At 44.6% G+C, this 25,017-nt stretch overlaps 1 protein-coding gene across 4 annotated transcripts in view; it reads left to right on the forward strand.

Moving 5' to 3' along the window:
* Positions 1-798: 798 nt before the first annotated feature.
* The window catches only part of CCDC13 (coiled-coil domain containing 13), a 28,729-nt gene continuing 4,510 nt past the window's right edge, over positions 799-25,017 (forward strand). The window contains exons 1-13 of one of the 4 annotated variants that reach the window (XM_071560189.1): positions 799-1,180; positions 3,365-3,585; positions 7,562-7,710; positions 10,107-10,249; positions 12,124-12,213; positions 12,440-12,556; positions 13,091-13,195; positions 14,402-14,566; positions 15,081-15,257; positions 16,693-16,884; positions 17,622-17,734; positions 20,198-20,326; positions 23,246-23,400. In XM_071560189.1, the coding sequence (XP_071416290.1) occupies positions 3,371-3,585; positions 7,562-7,710; positions 10,107-10,249; positions 12,124-12,213; positions 12,440-12,556; positions 13,091-13,195; positions 14,402-14,566; positions 15,081-15,257; positions 16,693-16,884; positions 17,622-17,734; positions 20,198-20,326; positions 23,246-23,400 (1,750 nt within the window). In that variant the 5' untranslated portion in view covers positions 799-1,180; positions 3,365-3,370. The remainder of the gene's footprint in view (positions 1,181-3,364; positions 3,586-7,561; positions 7,711-10,106; positions 10,250-12,123; positions 12,214-12,439; positions 12,557-13,090; positions 13,196-14,401; positions 14,567-15,080; positions 15,258-16,692; positions 16,885-17,621; positions 17,735-20,197; positions 20,327-23,245; positions 23,401-25,017) is intronic. The other 3 variants (XM_071560188.1, XM_071560190.1, XM_071560191.1) reach the window with 3 other exon arrangements.

The following is a 25,017-nucleotide window of genomic DNA, read 5'->3' on the forward strand; positions in this document are numbered from 1 at the left end:
GGGCAGCCCATTCCAATGCCTGAGCACTCTCTCTGCAAAGAATTTCTTTCTCATCTCCAGCTTCAATTTCCCCTGGCAGAGCTTGAGCCCATCGTGCCCCCTTGTCCTATTGCTGAGTGCCTGGGAGAAGAGACCAACCCCCACCTGGCCAGAACTTCCCTTCAGGCACTTCCAGACAGTGCTGAGGTCACCTCTGAGCCTCCTCTTCTCCAGGCTAAACACCCCCAGCTCCCTCAGCCTCTCCCCACAGCACTTGTGCTCCAGTCCCTTCTCCAGCCTCGTTGCTCTTCTCTGGCCCCGCTCCAGCCCCTCAATCTCTTTCCTCAACTGAGGGGCCCAGAACTGAACACAACACTCAAGGTGTGGCCTCCCCAAGGCAGAGTCCAGGGGAAGGGTCACTGCCCTGGGCCTGCTGGCCACGCTACTTTGGATCCAGGTCAGGATCCCCTTGGCCTTCTTGGCCACCTGGGCACACTGGTGGCTCCTGTTGAGCTTCCTGTCCCTCAGTCCCCCCAGGTCCCTCTGCCTGGCTGCTCTCCAGCCACTCTGTGCCCAGCCTGGAGCGCTACTCCCTCACCTATGGAGATGGGAGGGCGCTCGGCTTCATGCTGACGCCTTTTCCTGTTCCTCCCGCCCTCCGGGAGAAGGAGCAGAGCTCCCCTTTCCCGGGATTGGTGCTGGATTTGCGGGATCAGCGATGACATGGGGTAGGAGGTGACGGCGCCATCATGGCGGCCGCGCTGGGGGAGCGGCGCATGCGCTTGGCCGTTGCCGTGGGAACCGCGTGGGGCCGGGCCGGGACAGGAACAGGGATAGGCCGCGGGATCCGCAGTCACATTCCCGGTCCTGGCGCTGCCCAGCAGGGAAAGGGGAGACCCGGAGGAATCTCCTGGGGCTGGGAAAGGCGGCTTGGGTAGGCCGGGGGGGTGCGGGAAGAGCGGGCACCCCTCTTGGGGTGGCGGAGCAGCGCGGCCCTGCCAGGTCACAGGGCGCGGCGGGACAGGGATAACTGCAATTATAGCACAAGAATTACGATTTATAAACTAAAACACAAAAAGTTTCGCCTCTAAACGAGGGAGAACTTCATGCTGAGCGCCTGGAACAGCTGCCCAGGGAGGAGGGTCCATCTCTGGAGACATCCCAAAGCCACTTGGGCACGTTCCTGTGTCACCTGCTCCAGGTGGGCCTGCCCTGGCAGCGGGGCTGGACTGGGTGAGCCCCAGAGGGCCCTTCCAAGCCTCCGGGATTGTGGGAGGAGAGGGAAAACTGCTCCCCACCAGCAGATCCTGCTGTGCCAGCCTTGGATCCCTGCAGGTGGGAAGGGGAAAGGTTGGTCCCACTCCATCAGGACAAGAGGATTTGCCCTCAAGTTACACCAGGGGAGGTTTGGATTGGCTGTTAAGGGGTATTTCCTCACCAAAAGTTCTGAGTCTGGAGTCCCCATCCCTGGAAGTGTTGGGAAAGCACATGGAAGTGGCATTTGGGGACATGGTTTGGTGGTGAACACGGTGGTGGTGCTGGATGTGATTGTCACAGGGGGCTTTTCCATTGTAGTGTTGTAACTGCCCCTTGGGCACTGTGCACATTTCTGGCCCACAGATTGATTGATTGATTGATTGATTGATTGATTGATTGATTAATCAATCAATCAATCAATCAGTGGTAAAGAAATTTCTGAGAAAAATTATAAAGATGACTTAAGGTCTAAAATAGCTACTAAGAACTATAGGATATTTCCAGAACAGAAACAACTCGTTGAAGATGTTCTTGCTTATCTTTCCTATCTATAAGGTCAGTGGCTAAATCAGATTTAGTGGGGTCTGGGCTAGTTATAAAGTTGGTTCCCAACCAAAAGGTCAGTGAAGCCAGAAAAAAGGCTGTCTAAATTTCATATGCACTGTCCTCAAGTAAAAGGACTCCTTATCTCTACAGACTTCTTCCAAACCACAGAACTGACCTTAATCAATTAAAATTGATTTTCCAGCCTCAATGATTCTGTAATTCTTTGATCCCCCATACCCAGAGGCACCAGACTCTGCCCTTTGCACTTGTCAACCCTCAGTGCACCTTCTCCAGTGGGTCTCAGCCCAGAAGATACTCAGAGGCACCTGGGGCATTTTGGCACTTAATCAGTGCGTTAATTACTCAGTGCAGGGTGTGCCTCAGGAAGTATTTACAGGCTGGTTTTCCCAGACCAAAGGTACGCTGGGTCTTTTGCTGACAGTGAGTGTCAAACAGAAGGAGAAGGGGCTGGAATCCATCAGAAAGCTGATTGTGTTTAGTCATCCTAAGAAAAGCTTTGGGTAGCAATATTTTCACTTTAATGTTATCAGTCAGTGCTTAGAAATTTGGGGGAAAGGTGCAAACCACAGTCTAGGTGTCTAATACCCAAAAGTAGCATTAGAATAAACACAGATTATTATTATTATTATTATTATTATTATTATTATTATTATTATTATTATTATTATTATTATTATTATTATTTTATTATCATCATTATTATAATTATTACTATTCTTTATTATCATTGTTGTTTATTATTATTTTTGTTATATTGTATTATTATTATTATTATTATTATTATTACTATTTAATATTATTAGAGGTGACCTCAGCACTGTCTGGAACTGCCTGAAGGGAAGTTCTGGCCAGGTGGAGGTTGGTCTCTTCTCCCAGGCACTCAGCAATAGGACAAGGGGGCACGATGGGCTCAAGCTCTGCCAGGGCAAATTGGAGATCAGAAAGAAATTCTTTGCAGAGAGAGTGCTCAGGGATTGGAATGGGCTGCCCAGAGAGGGGGTGGATTCCCCATCCCTGGAGGTTTTTCAGCTGAGCTTGGCCGTGGCACTGAGTGCCATGATCTGGTAAAGGGACTGGAGTTGGACCAAGGGTTGGACTTGATGATCTCAGAGGTCTTTTCCAACCCAATCCATTCTATGATTCCTCTGTCAGTGTCCCATTAACCCAGAAATGAGGGAATTTGCACCTTTCCTGATCAGGGGAAGTCCTTCAGGCTGGATGATTCCAAACAGCCCATGTTCCTTTTAGCCACTTTGCCACATTAAGTTTGGATTTGCCCCCAGCCTGCTCTTATGTAAAAATATTTATTTAAACAGATCTGTTTTAAGAACATTCTAAAACATTGCCTTTTGAATTCTGGAGTGAAAAAGTCCTGACTGTTTAAATCCATTTATGGAGAAAGGCACTTGAAGGGAGGCCATGGGGCTGGAGAGGAGGAGGTGGTGGGAGACTCTGCAGAGGTCAGTGAGGAAAAGCTGCAAAACAGCTGCCAGAAGGGGATGTTTTTCAAAGCAAGGCTGATCTCTGCTCTCTGTCACTTTTTATTTTGTTATGCTTTTAGTAAACAATGGAGTCAGACATAAAAGTGAACGAAGATTTGAAAAGCCAGTTTAAGGCTTACCAGGAGCAACAGCAGAGGCGGCTGCAAAATGTGCTGGAGAGGAAGAAGGAAAAGCAGAACAGTCAGAAGGATAATGGCAACACAAGGGAGACTTTAAGATCCCCAAATGATCTAAACCTGCTTGAAATAGGAGAACCTGTAAATGAAGATGGCAGCAAAAGGTAAAGGTGTAGCATCAGAATTCCTTCAGGAATTCACAGGAGTGTGTTTAGCTTGTGACCTCATGAAACTCATTAAGTTGACAGGGCACTTTCTGTCTTCCCATATTGGGCTTTCATTATCTTTAGGAGACTTTCCTGTCCCTGACATGTTTACCCTCAGGTGATGTGCTCTTTATTGTGAGTGTTTCACAAATGAAGAGTGCAAGGACAGAGGGGTTCAGGGTGATATGTGAGGGGCAGGCAGGTTCTGTCTGACAAAATCCAGCCATTTGGGGTCCATGAAATCCTCTGCACTGTTGGGTAGTTCCTGCCTAACCTAAAGCAAACAGGTCCCCTACATGAATCATTTCCAAAGATGAATACAGGCAAAGCAGTGCAGAAAAGTGTTCCAGGACTATCTCTGCAATATATCCTGATTTAGGGGATCCCAAGATTCCCAGGACATTGGGCATTCTGGTGTGGATCTCACTCAAGCTTTTTTTTTTTTTTTTCTGAGCTGAGTACATGATTTAATTTACTGGAGCAGAGATCTGAAACCCCAGCTCAGATAATTTCTCTTCCAGGATATTGTCAGCCTTTCCTTCTAACCCCTTCACTGAGTAGAACAGGTCTGAGGTTGGACACATCCCAAAGATGTCTGTAGTGTTGGCTATTCAAGCATTTGCTTATGTTAGTGAGGAGGCCAAGTGAAGAAATTCCTGCTTCTGCTCCATGCTGATCCAGCTGTTTGCTAACAACTGGCTTCACTTTCTGGGGCAAGGGGACCTTTGTGTCATTTAATTTACAGTTTTAATCCCACAGACCATTTTATTGGCACCACAGTGGGGTGATGGACTGTGATACAGAGCTGGAAGCTCTGCCAAAACCAGCAGATCACGGGTGGAAAACCACAGTTAGGAATACACCTGTGAGACAGTTTCTCCTCCCAGAATCCATCCTGGGGAAGGGCACCTTTCCCAAGGTTTATCCAGCCTCTAACTAAGGTTTTTTAGTTTGTAAATGCTGATCTTCCCTCTGTGCTACCCTGCTCAGCTGGTTTCTGGAGGTTGCTTCCTTGAACACCCAAGTGCTGCTGTGAAGATGGAGGGAACCCAGGAGTGAACACTGAACCTTTCAGGTGCTTCTGGGAATGTGTTGTTCAGGCTGCAAAGGAAATCTGAGTGGAAACAGGGAGCTGAACTCCTAGAAATTAATATTCTCACAATTACATTATTGTCTTCTTCACATGTTGGTGCCTCACCAGGGCTGTCTGATTTGCTTCTGATCTGACCTCTACCAGCTGTCCTCTTCTCTTCAGCATTTTATGGAGACCTGATTTTTAAAAGATTTTTGGGAGACTGATTCCCATAGTTCAGGTGTTTGTCTGGTGCAGGAAAGGGGTTCAGGTGCTCCCATTGCACACCCTGAGCAATGTAGCATACTCTGAGGTGCAGAGTACAGGGGAGTCCCAGCAGTTCCCTGCTCTTTCCAGGGGAGTCCCAGCAGTTCCCTGCTCTTTCCAGGGGAGTCCCAGCAGTTCCCTGCTCTTTCCAGGGGAGTCCCAGCAGTTCCCTGCTCTTTCCAGGGGAGTCCCAGCAGTTCCCTGCTCTTTCCAGGGGAGTCCCAGCAGTTCTCTGCTCTTTCCAGTTGAGTAGTTGAGGTCTGAGTAAGCCCAGAGTTATCACTTTACCTCTGTTTCAGTGGCACTGACTGCTAAAAGTCCCCATTTGGCACAGCAGGTTTATCTGTATTGTCCTCTGCTTATGTCTGTCTGCATTTAGCAGAAGAGTGGTTATGAGTGTAGCAAATCCAGCCAGGATTTGCTTCTGGAAGGGATTCACCAGGATGTGCTTTGCAGTATTCCCATGACAACACGTTAGGAACTTGTTCCAGAGGGAAAGGGCTCCATCTGGGCTGCAGTGACAGTAATTTCAACATGTCAGTGTTGTTTATAGCAGCTCTTGGGAAACATTCTCCTCTCAGAAGTCTCCCTTCCTCTGAGCCTTGGGAGTTCATTTATCCTTCCTCCCATCCTACTCCTAAATCTCATTTATGGGAGTGTTTATCTGGCATTTCTTCCTTTCTGATTTGTTCTCTCTGTAACTTCATCCTCCCTCCTCTGTCTGGTGTATTTAAGTGATTCTCCCCATCACATGGAGAATCTGTAACAAGAGTTGGGAAAAATACAATTTAACAAAAGTTACATTCCTTATTCAGGGTCTTTTACTATTTTTTTTTGCCTGAACAGGGCACACAAGTTGGGAAATCACCTCACAAGCTTCACCTGGCTCTGTTTCCTTGAACCAAGTGGAAAGGGTCACCTTTGGCAGCCTCTTTCTTTTGGCTGATTTTCTGTAGCTGAGGCAGTTGGGTGGGACCTGTTCCTGCCCCTGGAACATGTGGGGTCACTCTGGGATGGGCTGGGAGGTTCCTGAGAGGAGACTCCAGCTCGTTGCAGTTGGGATTTCTGTGCTTTTTCTCAAGATTTGGAAGCCAGCTCTGAGCAAGACATCCCTGCCCAGGTGTGTTAAGAGCTTAGAACTTTCCTTTCATGTTAATCCCCTAACAGTTAAAAATCCCTCTGTCCCTGTGTCTCTAATTGGACCTGAGTTTTGGGGCTCACTTCTGTGAGTGGGACATGTGGGAATAACTTAGTTGTGCCATTGCTCTGCTCACATTGCTGCCTGCCTTTCTTCTCCTTTGTAAACAGGTGCCTTTGATCTCCCTTTGATTTTAGCTTTGAAACAGAAGTGCATTTCTTAATTACAGATTGTGAATCCTCTCCTGAACTGACTGTGCTGTTCATGGCACTGCTTTAAGGGGTCATTTATTCCAACATATGGAGGGTGGGTTTGAAAGCTGTCAAGTCTAGTGGGTTCAAAAAGCTTGTTAAAACTTTGGATTAGAAAATATTGAGGTGATTATTGAGATACCTGACTTGGCTGTGGCTGTAGGAACAGCCTGTAACAACTGGGCTTTATCCAAATCACATCTCCAAAATGCAGATGTTTGGGATTACACTGCAAATAATAAAAATCCAGGGGTCAGTTCATGCAGCTGATTTAATGTGGTATCTGAGATGCTGCAGAATATCAGGAACTTCCATGTGGGAATCAGATTGGACACAGGAGACCTGTGGAACAGCTGGGCAGCCCAAATGGCATCTGGGGTGGGGGGTAATTGGATTGAGCCCCAAGTTTTCTCAAGGACTCTGTGTCAGGATTCTCAGGTAATCCTGAATTCCCACAATGGAATTGAACCCCTGTGGCCACAGCTCTGAGATTTTGTATTTGGAGGAGCCATCATGGAAGGACAGCAAAGAGATTAAAGTTATTAATTCTCTGGATTTCTTAGAGAGATGAAACCATGGAATGTTACTAAATGTACTGAAGAATAGGAGAAGAAAGGCTATTTCTTCCCATTCAGAAGGCTTTTTTTGGTACTCTCTGTTTCTAAATGAATTCCAAAAAGCACCATTAACAATACAAACTGATGCCAGTCCATCCTGGTGGGGTTTCAAGAGAATCAGATGAGGACACAGGAAATTGCTCTAAACCATTCATTTTTAAAGAAAGAAGCCCAGGAGCAGCTTTTGTAGTCGATGCTCTGTTGGATTCTGTTGGCTTTGTTAAGTGCAGGAAATAAAGCCTGAATGTCCCACATGCTGAATGCTGAGCTGCCTGGTCTCCTCTGGAGGACCAGGTTAGTGAGACTGAGTGAGATGACACTTTTTGGTAACCTCAAGAGCACTGAAAATGTACCTGTTCAGTGATGCTTTGCCCCAGAGTACACAAGGAAGTGCAGAATTTTTTAAGAAGAAGTTAACTGAATAGATCAGATCATCCTCTTATGTTCTTTGATCAAAGTTTTAGGATATTCTACTTAATTCAGTAAACTCATTCCTGATAAGCTGAGCTCATCTGTCATTCCTTTATTTCTGGAAGTATTTGAAGCACATCACAGTGAGATTTGCCATCATGTCTGATTTTTTCCCCAGGTTTCTTGAGGCTGAGAATGAGAAGCTGCAGGATCAGCTCCGAGAGGTCCGAGATGAGAACTGCAGATTGTACAAACTGGTGGCAGAGAAGGATTTTGAAATAAAACAACTCCAGAAAAAAGTACAGGAGGACAGGTTGGCTTTGGCAGGTAAACACAGAGACTTTGTATTCTCACCACCTTAGTTTGCCTGATGCTGATGGCACCAAAATTCCCTTAAAAGAACTGTAGGTCTCTTTTAGGGTACACAGTGATCTTTGTTCCCCACAGATCTGCAGACTTGTTATTGGCACCAAAAAAAAATGATCACAGAATCATAGAATGGATTGGGTTGGAAAAGACCTCCAAGATCATCAAGTCCAACCCTTGGTCCAACTCGAGTCCCTTTACCAGATCATGGCACTCAGTGCCATGGCCAAGCTCAGCTGAAAAACCTCCAGGGATGGGGAATCCACCCCCTCTCTGGGCAGCCCATTCCAATGCCTGATTATAGAATCATATTTTGGAAAAATTCCTATGGGTATCAGAGAGCTCCTTTGCAGCTTTCTATGCTATGCAGAGTTAAATTCCTTACTCAGACCCCTTTTTTTTTTTTTTTTTTGCCTGGACAGGGCACATGCAGGATGCAAAATCCATCTTCTAAAGTGGCTTGGATGTCCTTGGAAAAGTGAACTGTGCAGGCTGCACCTCCTCCACTGGGTGCCACTGTTGGTCAGCACAGGCTGCTAGAGAGGGGAAAGCCAGCAATAACCAGAGCTACAGAACATTAAATTACATCTTAATTCTTAAAAACTACCTGTAGTTTGTCTATGGGGGAGGTGATGAGCTATTACAGGTCAGGACCAGGAGCCAGATGTGCTGTTGCAGCTTCTCTGGCTGACTGATGTCAACCCCTGCCTTTGTCTGCCCTATTTGCATTGTGGCAAGAGGCTCCCCCCACACTGCTTGGCAATTAAAAACCTTGATTAAGTGTGTTCAGTGCATTTGAAGACCATCACAAGGAAGCACCAGCCTTGTTTTGGGAAGTTTAGTACTTACTGTGATCCATAATAGCCTTTATTTTTCATGAAAACTAAGGTAAAAGCAGCTCCTAGATGAGAGGGGAAGCACAAACCACATGAAAGTGTAAAAATAGTGGAAATGGTTTTAAAAAGAATAAATTGCTTTTAAATGATTTTAGAAAGCATTTTAAATACTTTTAATATAAATGCTTTTAAAAGCAATAAATTTATGCTCTCTACAAGGTTTTAAGTAGTGATATTCTGTTCTCAGCAGTATTTTGTGTAGTATTTAATATCTCTGAGTCCTGTGGGGAGAGGCTGAGGGAGCTGGGGGTGTTTAGCCTGGAGAAGAGGAGGCTCAGAGGTGACCTCAGCACTGTCTGGAACTGCCTGAAGGGAAGTTCTGGCCAGGTGGGGGTTGGTCTCTTCTCCCAGGCACTCAGCAATAGGACAAGGGGGCACGATGGGCTCAAGCTCTGCCAGGGCAAATTGAAGTTGGAGATCAGAAAAAAATTCTTTACACAGAGAGTAATCAGGCATTGGAATGGGCTGCCCAGAGAGGGGGTGGATTCCCCATCCCTGGAGGTTTTTAAGCTGAGCTTGGCCGTGGCACTGAGTGGACCAAGGGTTGGACTTGATGATCTCGGAGGTCTTTTCCAACCCAATCCATTCTATGATTCTATGTGGGACTCAGCATTCACTAAAGAGTGATCTGTCTTCCTTCATCTCACCCCAGTTCTTCAATATAATCCTCACAGATGTCAGCAGAACAGTCATTGCTTCAGAGCACTGAAGAAGGATGAGTTAAAACTTCAGTCCTCATACACCCCACCAAGGATTTGTGATTGCAGACTCGTACTCACTGCTGAGCTGGAGGTTTCTGGGGATATTGTGTACAATTATATTGATTTTGCACTTGTGCAAGGGCTTTTCTTCACCTGTGTGGTGTTAACAAAAGCCAAGTGCCACAATAGTCAGTGCTGGGTTTGCTTTGTGTGCCACTGGTGCAGCCTCTGTGGTGAGGGAGCCAATGACGAGTGTGTTTAAAGGAGCAAAATAGGAGTAACACAGGCAGGCTCCAGGGACATGTAAATAGGCACAATGACATATCCTGGGCTGTAGAGTTGTGCCTGACCTTTGGGGACACATGTCCAGAAATGTTCACACCTCTTGTCTCAGCAGCTTCTGCTGTAGTAAAAAAGGAGAGTGTTGTCTTTTTGTGTGACATTTCAGAAAATCCTGTTCAGAACTGCCCTTCCTTGCACTGAGCAGAAAACACCTCTACCCTTTCTAGGTGGTGATGTTGCTACAGTGTGAAATGTGGCTTTGCTGGCCCTGGTGTGGTGCTGAATCAAAGGCCCAAACAGTCCAGCTGGAATCACTGCCCTCTCTTCCCTCACTTGTTCCTTTAAGTGCCTGGCACAGCTCTGAGAGGAACAGATTGGACAATAAAAGTCCATTGTGTGCTGGGCAGAGAACAAAAGCATCATCTATTCTGAATCTTGCCTGTAAGACACGACCTCTGCTTTTATGTGTCCTTTCCAGGGACTTCTGATTTAGCTGGAGATGTTGCAGCAGCTAAAATAGTTGAACTGGCCAAAAAGAACCGTGAGATCACTGCTGAGAGCGAGAGCGAAAGGGCCAAAGTGAAGCAGCTGAACCACAAAGTCAAGGAGCTGGAGAGAGAAGTGAGGCGTTTTTCTTGTTCTCTTTTTGCATCCTAAAGCATAGAAATCCAGGCTTTGGGGTAGAAAATGGGTTTGATTCGTGTTCCCATGTTGAATTTGCTCTCATTTCCATGGTTAGTTTGAGTTGTGGGCGTTTCTGTCCATGACAGGGGACAGGGAGGTGTGTCCTCAGCTCTTTGCTCCTCTGAAGGAGGAGCTAGGAAAGGATATCACTTAAATATAATTACCCAAATATTTATTAAACAGCAATTAGAAGTGTTCACTTGTATCTGGAGCACAGAGGCTTTTCTAATTATTATTTTTGTGTGTGAGGAGAAGCAAATTTCATCCCATTTTATCTTAGATTCCCACCTTATTAATACCAGTGAGTAATTAGTACTCTATTCTCCTAAGCTTCATCCATCCATGTAAGTAAAGCTGTTTTCTGGCACAAGTACTTACAGAACTGAGACATCAACAAACTGTATCATGCAAGACAGCAAATCTTCACTCAGGCAGATTAATTTTTTCTGGTTTCCTATGACTTTTTTAAATGTGCTGACCTTTCACAGGAGTCATTTTACTCAGGTGACTCCTGAAATGAAAATTAGATGCCCTGGTGCCAATGTTTACTTTGTCCTTTGGCTGATACTCCTCTTCCTTACACAATAGTGGTGAATTTTTGGATCATTTTTAATGTTTTTTCCTGAACTTTGCATTCTTAGAAGACATCAGTTAAATGGATCAATAATGTTTATCATGATGACAGATGCATTTTGACTCCATCTTTCACAGCCACTTATTGTCATAAGTCATTCATCTGTCTGAATTTTACCCCAATTACCTGAAAGATCAGGAAGTCATAGATTAAATTAAATTTTGGAGAACTCCTGCATAAATCCAGAGTGTTCTGGTCAGAGGGGTCTTGTCAAGCTGTTGGCAGGTTGGCAGGAAAGTATCAGGTGTAGTTTGGGACCTGCAAAATCACACAAGTAATGAATAATTTAAAGGAAAAACAACTTGGTTCCAGTCCCCTACTGCAGAATTGTGATGATCATTATTCAAAATGTACTTAAAATATTCCCATGTACTTAAAATATTAAATATTAAAATATTATAATGTATATAATATATAAAAATTTATATATAATATATAGAAAATATTCTCAGATTTTGACCAAAAAAAGAAAGGACCACAGATATTTCAGGGAAGGAAATATAACCCAAAAGCAAACAGAGTATTTTCAAGAATCAATAATTGCTGGTGAAAACAAAGATGGACTCTTCAGGTATGAAGAAATCTGTCCCCAGACACCAGGAAAATCAAAATCAAAATTAAACACAGCACTCTGAGATGAAGCAGAATGTGAAATTGTGGCCCATGATCTGTATTTTCTCCCTCTAATTTGGGGTGTCTCTTCTCTGAATTAATGGTCACTGTCTGAGTTTGTGGGTGGTCCTTGTTCAGTAGAACTGTATGAAGATGTAACAGATGGGTAAAATGAAAGCAATACTTGACAGTGGGAGGTATTTATCAGTGATAGATAGAAAACACTGTTATTTTACATATTTTCAGCTCTTTACTTGCATGAAAACTGAAAAATCTGTAAATCATAAGTGTTTTAACATTGTTGTGTTCCCCCAAACAGAATGGAAGGTGTGGCCACTGAGCAATCATTTTCTGAAGTTATTCCACAGTAAAAGAACACATGACTGGGAAATATTTCAGGAAAAAAAATTATTTCCTACTGATTGTGTTTAAAAACAAGGGAAAATTAAGTATTTTATAGAGTAAATAAACATCCATAATTTCCTTTTTTTCCCAATTAATACTCCATGGAGGGGTGTTCTTCACTGTATCCATTCTACAGTAACAACACTTTTTGTCTTTCCAGCTACAGGCAGCTGTAGAAAAAATACATTCCCTTGGTGGTGCTGCTGAAGGAATTAAGAAATCAACTCTGAAGATGCTGGAAGGCAACTTGGTATGAATTTTAATTGAGGAGAGGAAACCAGAAGCTGATACTCAGTTCTCTCCTGTGTCCTTTCCTTCTGACAAGGATGTGTCCCTGTCAACAGTTTTGTGACCATCTTCTGTTTATACCTCCTGAATATCCCAAAAATCAGGAAGTAGACAGGTCTGGAAAAACAGATTATGTGCTTCTGGTAAAGCTGTGGATGTTCTTACCAAGTACACTCTTCTCTTCAAAGGCTGAGAGTCCAGAGGTGAAAGCATTGCAGGAAAAACTGAACACAGCCAACTTTAAAGTGATGGAATATCGGAACCAGCTCCAGTCCTCCAAACAGGAACTCAAGATGACCCAAAAGGTACCATTTCAGGTTGCCTTTAAATTATCATTTAATTATGTATTTACTCTTAGGGTAGGTTTCAGTCTCATGAAAATCAGTGGGATTAAATACCATGTTTGAACTAAAGCACGTGTTTAAACAGTTTGTTGGAGTGGCATCCAGAATAACCTTTTCCTCTTTGATTCAGGGTGGATTTAAGTGTTACTGTGTGCTCTGATTCCCCTGATTTCCTCAGTTTGTGTAAGAAACCTGCAATGCAGATCAGAGTAGAGAATGTGGTCCTAAAAATAGAACTCTGCTGACCTTTTTATAAATAATTTAAATGCTCTCCCTACTAAGTTTAGCTGTGTCAGAACTGTGCAGGGCGGGTTGGCTCAGTTCCTGGTGGCAAGGGTGTGAATTAACACAATATCTCTACTTTTTCCTGTTTAGTTATAGTTAAATATTCATTATATCAAAAATAATGGATGGTGTGTATTGAAAACTGTTGGTAATGCTTGTGTTTACTGCTAAACATCTGTGGAATTGTTGATGTTCATCCCTTTTTCACAGCTTTTAGCCAATGAAATTGGGGAAGATGTGAATATTCAGAGTCTCTTGGCCAACTCTGGCAGCTGGCGGGGGCGAGCCCAGCAGATTCTTGTGCTCCAGAACAAGGTGAGTGAAGCCCCTGGATGGTGCAGTGCCAGCTGGAAGCTGGGATTCTCTTTCTAGGAATGGATATCACCTCAGTTGAAGGTAAAAGTACTGTCAGTTCTTCGCTAATTCTGAACTTCTATGCATTGATGTGGGCAGACTGTGTTAATTGCTCTATGGCAGCCGTGCAAAGCTGGGTATTGAAGCTGGGAGGGTTCCACATCTGTGTCAAAGGAGTGAGTGCAGGGACCCTGCAGGGCTGTGGCAGCCCAGTTACAGTCCCAGGGTGTTCTGGAGGTGCCTCTCCCCACTGAGAACAGAAGGAGCCCTGTCAGTGAGTGTGCTCTGACTTAGACACCTTATTCAGTGCCTAAAGTCAGGTGGGGAGAATTGAGGCCAGATAAGATTTTCAAGTTGTTCCTTAGGGAACTTCACTAAAATCTTTAACTCCTGAATCTTCTGAGAGGCTGAAATGTCAGCTGGGGACAGGGAGGCAGCTTTGTCTACATCTAGAGGAAACTTCTCTCAGGCAATTTGATACATAATTTTCCTATTTTTCTGCTATTTAATTATATATCATCAAACTGTTATTTTTGCACTCTTATTGACTGATATTATAAACCTCTGCTTTCCTTTGAGCAAATCACATTTCCTTGTTACACCCCTGCCTGGGGTGCATTTAGGACTGTACATGCTGTTCTCTGATGCAGAGATTTTCTGGGACAGTCTCCTTAGGCCCTTCTGTAGCCAGTGGGGATCTTGTAAATGGAGTCACTGGATCAAAAGTGAGACAGGTCCATCTTGTCTTGGATCACACCTCCAGAACAGGCAGAGACTGAGCTGGGGCAGTGCCAGTCCTCAGTAAGAGGAGTCTGCAGGGAGGATGTGACAGGCAGGGGCTGAGTTCACTTGCCCACACACAGCAGCAATTCAGATGCCTTGAAGCATCTCCCTGGGCTCCAGAGAGGCACAGATCTCCCATGTGTCCAGGTCAACCAGAGGTCTGGTGTCATAGCTCCTTCCTGCACAGATGCCCTAAAATCTGCATGTTTATTAGCAGCTGATTTTAAGCTTGAAAGACCAGACACTGCTCTGTGTTAGTTAATCATGATAATATCCAGAAGTGATGTGATGTTCCACTGAGCTGCCTTTGGTTGTGTCCCCTTTGGTGCTGGACCTCTCTGCTCCTGACAAAACTCTGGAGGAGTTGCCATCATTGTCCCCCAGGTTCGAGAGCTGGAGATTAAGTTGGGTCAAACCAAGACCAGAAGGTCACTGATAGAGATTGATGAGGATTTCCTGGCTCTTGAGGATCCAAGTAAGTTGTCAGCCCAAGAGAAGCATTTGCTGAAGCTTCGCAGCTTGGAAAAGGAAAAGAAAGAAGCTTTGGAGGTAAAACCCTGGGAACTAACAGAGTCCTGTTTGGGTGTGTAGTGGGCAATAACTTGCCTTACAAGGGTGGATGTTACACCCTACCCAGAGACCATCTCACAAATCCACCTGATCTGCTGGAGGAAGTTCTGCCACTCTTCCCAGACCAGCCCTACTGCATCCAAATTCTGGGATATCCCTCTCCCCCCCTTGCCCAGGTGTTCATTCTTCATGCAGTGTTAAAAGCAAACCCCCTCCTCACACCTCCTACACCTGCATGGCTCTGGGCTTCTCCTTTAGAGCAGAATAAAGCTGAGAATCTTTGGATCCCTGAACAGACAGACCCTTTTTTGATGCTGGCAAGCAGGCAGTGAGTAGCAGAATTTATAATTCCCACTTCACTGGGGATAATAAAGTATTCCAGTTCCCATTTTTTAGATTCTACCAGGTGATGTGTGCTTCTTTCTGCTCCCCAGAGCACCTGGGGCCTGGTGCTGGGTTGTAACTGTCATGTCCTGTGGTGTGTTTGCTGCAGAGACTCTCCAGGGAACACGATGCTCTCCAAAAAAGCCATGAGGAAGTGAAAAAAAAACTTGATGCCTCAAAAGCCAGGAACAGAACCCTGTGTGGTGAACTGAAAATCCTGAAGGGACAGATTGTAACCTTGCTGGAGAAAGGACAACACGATGATGAGCTCATAGATGCCTTGCTGGTACAGTCTGACTGTATCTGTTGGTCCCAGCCCTGTTTCTGCCAGTGATGAAACATGATGTCATCCAGTGACACACACACAGCCTTAGGGCACACAGGAGCCTGATGAATCCAGCTGTGACAGCCAGAGGTTCCCTAATCAGCTAAAAGCCTTCTGCACTTTGGATCAGCTCATGTCAGGGCTGCAAAGGCAGCACCAGGTGTGACAGTTGCAGTCAAGTGGCTCAAAGCTGCAAGGACTGGAAGAAACATTTTGCAGTACTGAAATAGGATTGTTTAGTAGGCAGAGGAAGGGCTTTATCCCTGATCCATGGAGAAGGACTGTATTGTCTATTCTACTTTCAGCTCCATTGGTAGATGTTTTTATTTAGAATGCCTGCAGTCTTGCAGAGGAATTCCTTTGTTTGGAACACACATTTATTGTGTAACACTGCCCCAAACACACAGGCTGAACCACGAGTACTAAACCATGTCCACTTCCACTTGCAGCAGCTGGAGCTGAGAGGATTTGGCCCCTTCAAAACCAAGAGTTTTAGCAGAAGCCCAAGGTGCTGAAAAAGAAATAAATGGCTGCTGTCGTGGTCTTGCAGGATCCTTTTGTCTTGCCATGATTCTAAATAGCCCTCCCCAGTTAAAAGAGTAAAAAAATATATATTAGAGAACATGCCACTTCTTAAGAGGGTTAGTTTTGTGTTTCCTGATCCAGCTCCTCACCAGTTTCAAAGCACTTAGAATTCCTTGCTTCTGTGCATAGATTTTAGCTTAAACCTGAGCTGGAATTCCCTTCTCACACCAGGCATTGTGAGGAGCTTGGGTGCTGAGCAACAGATTAGAGGAGCCAAATAATAGTTGTCATTTTTGCCCAGTCTGAGCATTCTCACTAAAATTATTGCAGAGAGGTACAAGTTTATGTGGGAAGGGATAGTTAATCTGTTTTATCCCTTATATCAAAGGAGCACTTTACTTGCAGTTTGGTGGCCTGACAGAGCAAACTGTCTGACAGGTATTAGATTTGTCAGTGTGAAAGAAAACCTCCCAGCCTGGCCTCACAGCTGTCACCTCAGAGCACCCTCATCTTTTAATGTCACCATCACAATCTGATTGTGGTCCAATTTCACAAAAAGCACATTGAAATCTTGAATTTCATGCAGTTTATGAAAAAGTTGCCTTCTTTGTCCCAGGCCAGGCTTTCTTGCTCTGTTTTCTGCTACACTGAGTAGCAAAGCTGCTACTGAGTCAAAGAGCTGCAAATTGAATCTCTCAGTTGTTCCTCAGGTTAATACAACAAATCAAATTCCTAGAGCAGCACTGGTGACACCAGTGTGCTCCCACCAAGGGAGGGGTTTGGCAGGGCAGGGGCTTGTCCTGCCATTCCTAATTTGAATTTGTTTGGATGGTGTAAAAAAAGATCCTACTTGTTGTTTCTATTTTATCAGAGCCAGCAGAAGCAAATGCAGGAGATCTTAAAGGATCTGAGCCTGAGGGAGGAGTCTTGGAAAATGGGGCAGATCTTGAACAGTAAGATTCAGAAACAAAACTCCCTGATAGAGCAGCTCAGGGAGCTGGTGGCTGAACGAGGTGCAAAGGTTCAAATGGTGGAAGAGGAGACAGAGCAACACACACCTGAGGTAAGCAGAACAAATTAACCAGAGGAGCACCCTCTGTGATCATTTCAGGTCTAGATCCTTGTTGTCTGAGGTGGTTTCTACCTTGAGACAGTAACACCTGTCCTACTGACAGTCCCTCCTGATGGAATAATACAGCAGGAATCCTGTTTTGTAACTCCTTAGTTTCTTTCCTGTTTGAACAGAACTTTTCTTCAAGCTGTTCAAGCAGGAGCAAACAGAAATATCAATCCCATCCCTGTGTGCCCCCATGGCAAGGCTGTCACTTGGCTGTCACTTGGGGAATTCTCAGTGCTCAGGATCCTTGGCTGCTGAAAGAAGGAAGCAAAGAAATATGTTAAACCAACAAACTGCTGGGTTTACACTCGGGGTTTTTAGGAGTACTCAAGCATCCAATTCCCAGTCATCTAAAACCCTCAGAGATTGTGAGTTTGCCAAATCCCTCAGAAATGGGAGCTGGAACACTGAACCCAGGATGGAACCTGGGCTAGGGACACAAACCATCTGTGCTGCACTGTGGGTTTTCTGGTGACCCTGATTTCACATGAAACCCACTTCTTACTGACTTTTGCATTGTTTTCATCCTGCAGTGCATAAAAATTAAAGCTTCTGAGGAGGTCCCATAAATCAGAAGTTCTGGAGTGCTTTTAGCAATAATTATAAGCTGCTGATCAGGCACTGATGCAGCTCTTTGATTTGAACTGTCTAATTGGTTTTATAACCTGCTCCCACTTGAACAGAAGGAGTCTGCCCATGGAGGGGAGGGCTCAGGAGCTGCTGACACACCTCCTGAGCACTCAGAAGCACCCCTGGCACCAGGCAGCAGTGAGGTTGGAAGGTCTGGATCTGCCTGGTAAGAAGCCCCCAGATGTCAGTGTTTAAATTTGTTGGGAGTAATTCAGAAGCCTGATTTTCCCAGGCAGTTTTATCAAACCACAAGTGCTTTGTGCCAGCAGCTGTGGCAGCTGTTTACAGTATATGGGAATCTCTAACCACATCATCTCTTGGATTGTCATCCTGGAACAGAGAAGGATACACAGACTTGCAGACATTACTAGATTTGGCATGATGGTAGTGCAGCTGATCTCTCTCTCCAGCTCAGATAATGTTTATGTGGTCACTTAAGTGCCTGTGAGTCTTCTCTTTGCTGAGAAATGGTTCTAATGAGGAGAATTCTGTGAGCAGGGGGGTGAATTAATACAAAATGCCATTTTAGGTAAGCACTAATTCAATACAGCATTGTTGAAATCAATAAACACACTTTGGGTAGGATTTACATGCAGCAAAGTGGAAAACACACCCCATCATTTGTTCTTAACAAACACGCTCTTTAAAGCCTTGCTGAGGAGTGTGTAAATTACACTAATCTTAAGGCAGCAATAAATCTGATTTTTGTTTCCACTGCTGTGACTCTGGGTCACTCTGGCTCTGTAAAGGGACCATGACACCAGAGCAAGTTATATCCTTTCCTGTTAAAGTGCTGGGTTTGTTGTTAAAGAGTTCCTGGTCTAATTGACAGTCAGGATTTGAGACTGGTCTTATGGGGAGGGAGGAAATTTTTCACAAAGCTACAACTGATTTCATCTGTGTAATTTCCTACCACATTACTTTAGACACCAAATTTGGCTTTACAATTCCAGCTCTATCCCTGAGTCTCAGTAGAGCACTACTAAGACAAAATCTCTTCAATGTTTTTGAGTTAAAACCTCCTTAATTTGAAAGTTTCTGCATCTGCACTGTCATGCACCTCTGGCTGCCTTTATTCTCCCACTTGTAACTCTGCAGAAGTTGCTGTCTCAATCAGCAAACCTATATTTTAACTACTTTTTTTTACTTCCTATGTTTGCTGATGGTAGGCAGGAAAAGCAGGTTGGGTAATGGCTTTGTAGAAACCACTGAGTGCAATGCATAAATTATTGCCTGTGTTCATGGCTAAAGGCTCTGCCAGGGAAAGAGCTGACGTGTCAGGTGGGCAGTGAGTGATGCTGAAAACTGTGAGAGCTTTTAATAACTTGGTCAGCAAGGCTCACTCCTTCCATTAACTTTAATATGCTGATGAACTCTCTATTCTGTTTTACTGGAGTGAATCATCTTTTGCTATCAGGAAAGATGAAATGAAAAATGCTATAAATAGGAGCTAAAGCCCCTTGGAGATGGTGAAGTAAAAATCTGCATTTTCAGACTGGGCCAAATCTATCACTGTCAACCTCAACTTGATTTTAGGATTAACCACTCCTAGCCTAGAAGGCAGCTCTGCCTGTTCCTCAGTATTGACTTTATTGTCTTGTTACCTACAGCCTAAAGACAAGGAAATATGGGCTAAGTCTACAAGGACTTGCCTTTAGGCAGCTGTGCTCATGTTGGGAAAACAAACACAGACCAAAATTTGATCTCCCAACCACACAGTATGCATAAAACTCATCCAGACTAGAGGTGATACTCCAATGTGATCAGCTCACTCTTCTTACAACCTGACAGATCTTCCTGAGGGTCTTCACAAAGCAGAAGGGTTCAGAAAAGTGTATTTTTAAAGGACATTTGGAATTAAAATTTGTGAACCCTGTTGCAGAGCAGGAGTTACCTGGTTGTGACAATATGTGACATGCAAACACCATGAGCTGGACTTTTTCTGCCTTAAGGTTCTTGTGTAAAATGAAATGAAATTCTTATTACCATTCACACCTGATGCTGCTCTAACATCTGCTTGTTACCTTAATTTTTTAATTGATTGCTGGTTTGACATCACATAAATCCATTTTTTTTTTACATTTTTACTCCCAACCTCCAAGTTTTCTCCTGCTTTTTGTTCTAAAGGAGATACTTCTGAGTGCAGAGAGTTCAGAGAAGTAATGAAGTGCTTAATAATGGGATCCATGGGAAAACTGCCCCTTCCTTTCATCACATTTTGGGCACAAGAACAGCATTGTACTGATGCTGCCTGAAGCCTTTCAGAGGGAGAAAATCAATAGCAGGGCATTTAATAGCTGAGTGTAGCACTTTGGAGATAGAATCTTCTTTTACTTTGGCAGGAGCAGTGGGAGGAGAGTCAGTGGTCATGAATTGATCAGCAGTTTGGGTTTGGGGGTGATGGGAAGGGGAAGCATCCTGGAAACACCTTTCTAATGAAACTCACTGTGCCTTTATTTCCAAATATTTCTGTTTCTGGCAGTCCAGAGACTGATGCTGGGTGGGGGGGGGCATTCTGGCTGAACCTTCAGCCAAGTGTATTTTGATATGTTTTTCAAATCCTGCCTTTGTTTCTCTCCTTTCCTTTGTGGAATGGCCAACAGGCTGTGTGTGCTTGTGCTGCTTTCAGGCTCCCTGGCCCAGCCAGCCCCGAGTGGGAGGTGCTGCAGACACAGATGTCAGAGCACAGGGCACTGTGCCAGGCTGCTGAGGGGCACAGGAACAGGCTGCTGGAGCTGGTGGCTGTGCTGCAGAGCAGGTACTGCCACTGTGACTGGGGACACTCCACGTGGAGGACAGTCTGGGACATCCCTCCATTCCTTGGCTACACATCCAGTAGGAACACAGAATCATAGAGTCAGTTGGGTTGGAAAAACCTCCAAGATCATCAAGTCCAACCCTTGGTCCAACTCCAGTCCCTTTACCAGATCATGGCACTCAGTGCCACGGCCAAGCTCAGATGGAAAACCTCCAGGGATGGGGAATCCACCCCCTCTCTGGGCAGCCCATTCCAATGCCTGAGCACTCTCTCTGCAAAGAAGTTTTTCCTGATCTCCAACTTCAATTTCCCCTGGCAGAGCTTGAGCCCATCGTGCCCCCTTGTCCTATTGCTGAGTGCCTGGGAGAAGAGACCAACCCCCAGCTGGCCAGAACTTCCCTTCAGGCAGTTCCAGACAGTGCTGAGGTCACCTCTGAGCCTCCTCTTCTCCAGGCTGAACACCCCCAGCTCCCTCAGCCTCTCCCCACAGCACTTGTGCTCCAGTCCCTTCTCCAGCTTCGTTGCTCTTCTCTGGACTCGCTCCAGCCCCTCAAGATCTTTCCTCAACTGAGGGGCCCAGAACTGAACACAACACTCAAGGTGTGGCCTCCCCAAGGCAGAGTCCAGGGGAAGGGTCACTGCCCTGGGCCTGCTGGCCACGCTAGTTTGGATCCAGGCCAGGATCCCCTTGGCCTTCTTGGCCACCTGGGCACACTGGTGGCTCCTGTTGAGCTTCCTGTCCCTCAGTCCCCCCAGGTCCCTTTCTGCCTGGAATAGGGGCTTTTACATTTTCTCTGCTCAATTTCCCTGTCTGGCTGATGATTCATGTCTTTTATTATTATTTTAGAACAAAGGGTGGGAAAAATGGAACCATCTTCCAGCTTGCTGCACCAAGACAAAACTAGAATTCCTGTATTTATACATTCATGGCATTATTTAGGCAGCAGTGTTATTCATCACTAGTAAATAACTGTAATTATAATCTGACTTCTGTTCCAAAGCTTTTCACATTCCTTTTAAGTTTGACTCTGTCCTTTTCTAATTGAATTTTTTCTGAAATTTTTCTAAATGAATTTTTAAGTGAATCACAGCAGTGATTTTTATTTTAAATCTCTTTTTCTATTATTTAGTTTGATATGAGTTTAAAAGCCAACTATGTTTTAGGTGGACAGGGGAAGCAAAGTCTGTTCTCTTTAGACACCTTTCAGCTACTGCTTTTCTTTCCCAGCTAGAGAATGTGTGTCATTTGATTCCCAAATCTGTATTCCAAACTAGGAAGCATATTTTTGTCTGTGTGCTTGTCAATGCAATAAGCACTGTTTGCTTACTTGGTTTATTTTACAATACTTATCATTCTCACTTGTCTAACCTTTATCCTGTGTGCTCAATCACAGTCAGAAAAAATACATTTTTTTTTTAGAACTGTGGAAAAGATGCTTTAAAGGGCTAAATCCTGCAATTAAATAATGGGAAAAATCTTTTTCATGTTTTTAGCCCAGTGAGTTTAACCGAGCTTTGCAGTCAGATGAGGATGGAGGTGGGATGGGTGAGGTGGGACCATCACCAGCATGGGATGATGGAGAACAGAGCTGATGAAATGCACAGCAAAATGGACCACAGGCTGATGATTCAGCAGCTCCACAGCTCCACATTTATCAAGCAGTTATCATAAATTCTGTGAGACTGTGTGCAATAACTCTTGGAAGACCTCAGGATAATATAGCACCCAGTCAGATTTCAGCATCAATATATGTGAAAAAAAATCAGGCATTCCTGCTCTTCCCTCCCCTTCTGGAGTGCAGCAAAGCTCAGATAACACAGACAATGCTCAAATCAAGAGAAGAGCACTGGGAGTGGTGAAGAGTGGGATTTTTCTACAGCATTTTAGTTTAAATTATTCATGTTGGGAAGTTATTTAATTAAAGAAAACAACTCATCTTGCCATTTTTCCTCCACTTATAACATAGGTCCTGTAGGAACACGTGGCCAAATGAAAATTTAGTGATTTCAGAGCCACTGAGAGAAGTAAAATGTCTCAGAGCACATCACCAGCCTGGGAATTCACTGCCACAGGAGGCTGAGTCCTGCCCAGAGCTGGATTTTTAAGATAGTGACATAATTTTATTGGAGTTGTTATGTTTTTTCTAGTTATATCAGCTAAGAGGGAAATAAACTAATCAAGTCTCTTGATTCAGAGAGGAATCAGCATCACCCGTGGGCTCAGGAAGGAAATCCCTTTATTCTGCACTTTACAGTGAGTCAATTGGTGTTTCTCTCCAGCTTTAAACTCCTTTAATCCCTTGCTATCAGTCACTGCTCCACAAGATGCATCCCTGGCTGTGTCTGTGGGTGCACAGGAGATTTTTGTAGTTAATTTTCTAAGGTGTGTGGGGTGAAGGGAGGCAATTTGCTCTCCTGGGCTGTTCTGCAGAGTGAACATCAGATTCTTTTCCACTCACTCTCTTCCAAGGCCAAGTTTATTAAAAGCAACATCAAGTTCCTTTTCTTCCTTGCAGATAACTGACACAAGCCAGTTAAATGCTACACAGTGTTTCTATGAACTCTTCTCCTTCCAGATTTTCCCAGAGTGCCTAAAAAAGTGCAGTTTATTATTCCTGTAATAAAAGATCTCCTCTCAGCCATCCACAGCTTTCCCACTCCTCTGAGTGGTGAACTCACACAAGCAGCCTTCATTAACAAACCCCCATTATTTTTAACTGCACTCATTAATTAATTCTGTTTTGCATATTTGGAGGGTGTCACCTGAAACTGTTTCACTGGATTTCTGCTTTTGGATGCCTGGAAAATTCTTTTCCCTCTGTTGGGAGCTGTGCAGCATGAAGCAGGATTCAGACTGATTTGAAGCAGACATGACATAAATAAGCTGAACTGCTGAACTCCCTTTTTTTTTCCTGTCAGGATGGAGGAAAGCAGCAGTAAAGCCTTGGAGGCTGAGAAGAGGCTTGAGGAGGAGCAGTGGCAAAGTGTCCTCCCGGAACAGCAGCTTGAAGAGCTGCAAACAGAGCCTGGAAAAAGCACAACTGACCAGAAACCTCCCCTGAGGGGCAGGAGAGGTGAGGTGGAACCCTCAGCCACAGCTCTGCCCCTCATTTCACCTCTGGCTTAATAGACAGCAACAACATTTGGGCTCCATCTGTCAAACCTCCACAAGGGCTCGATCTTGTGCGTGGGGGCAGCACCAGAGGAGCAACATGGGAGGTAAAATCCTGGCCCCTCTTAATCCAGGAGGGGTTTGCAACAGAGCTAAGTGGGAACAGAATTTTTGCAAACTGGGTATGAATCTCCAGGAAACAAAAAATCCCTTCCCCTGCTGTGCTCCCTTTGCACTTCTGCCTGAGGGATCCAGCTGAAGGTTAAGGGCAGAATTAAAGGACGCATCCCAATTTAAGGCCTGTCAGTGCCCATGAAAAACTATTGCTGGTGATGAAGTAATTAGATCTGGTGTAATTTATTATCCCATGAACGTGATAATCTCCTGCTATAAATATGAAAGCCTCACTGGCATAGTTAAAGGAGAAGAATTCATGGTGGATGTTAAATTTTTATTTCCCTGATCAGGTCCTTTTATTGCCTAAGGACTCTGATTCTGCAAAGTGTCTAAACCAATAAAATGGCACATATTCTTAAGGAAACTTTTCCAGTGGTTTCCCCTTTAATGTCTATTTTCATTAAGTCAGAAGACTTTAAATGCCAGGAGATGAACAGCAGGAAGGGGAATTTCAATTTGGCAAATGTTGGGGTGGTGGCAGGCTGAGTTAGGGTGACCAGAGGGACCACAAACAAGCCTCTTCAGAGGAACCTTTCTCCTGAATGGAGCCTGAGTAAGTGCTTCCAACCACCTCCTCTCTGTAAACATTCCTTAGGGCAGGATTGGTGTGTCCTTAGAAAGGGCTTCAGCCCACACTGACTCATTCTCATTTGTTCTCCTCCGGGCACTGATTTTTAGACTTGTCTTACCTGTATCAACTGAGAGCAGAAAAACTGAGATCCTCACAGAAACCAAGGGTTTAGAAACAAAGTGCTGCAGCCTTTGGGATCCAGGGCATTCATCTTGGTAAGAGAGCAGTGCTAGGCCTCACAGGAGTGGGATGATGGGATGGCCTTTGTGATTCCCAGGAGGATTTGGAGGTGAGGGGCTTTGGAGCTCTCACCTGGTTCTGCAGATGCCCAGAGGAAGGAATCAGAGGGTGTGTGTAGGGAGAGGTTTTAACCAGGAGAGATTTGTGGGAATACAGCTCTCAGTGGTACACTTTTTACTGACTTTAAGTATGGCAGCATTTTGGTGCTGTCTTTGGGAGAATTAAACTGAGTTTTTGAGTGCTCAGACTTTTATACAACTTCTTGTTTATACAACAGTGTTGATATGTTGTTCTTTTACCATAAATGTGCCCCATGTAGATTTTCCTTGCAACCTCCAATAGATAATGGGATAAACTTTCAGGTCCTGAGCTATTTTGATCAGGTTGTTGTAGGAGTTTGGTGATTTACCTCTGGTAGTTGGCATTTCACAGCCAGAGGAAGCAGCTGCTCTTACCAGTGTGACAGATTCCTTCTCCCTAAATATTTAGTTCATTAATCCTCTCTGCTTAAGGACTAAAAGCAAAAGTAGAAAAGGATTGGCAGTAAGACTAATAAGGAGAAATCCTCTCTAAATCCATAAGTTGAGTAGG

The sequence above is a fragment of the Pithys albifrons genome, chromosome 7, assembly GCF_047495875.1.
Source record: "Pithys albifrons albifrons isolate INPA30051 chromosome 7, PitAlb_v1, whole genome shotgun sequence".
NCBI classification, from domain to species: Eukaryota; Metazoa; Chordata; class Aves; order Passeriformes; family Thamnophilidae; genus Pithys; species Pithys albifrons.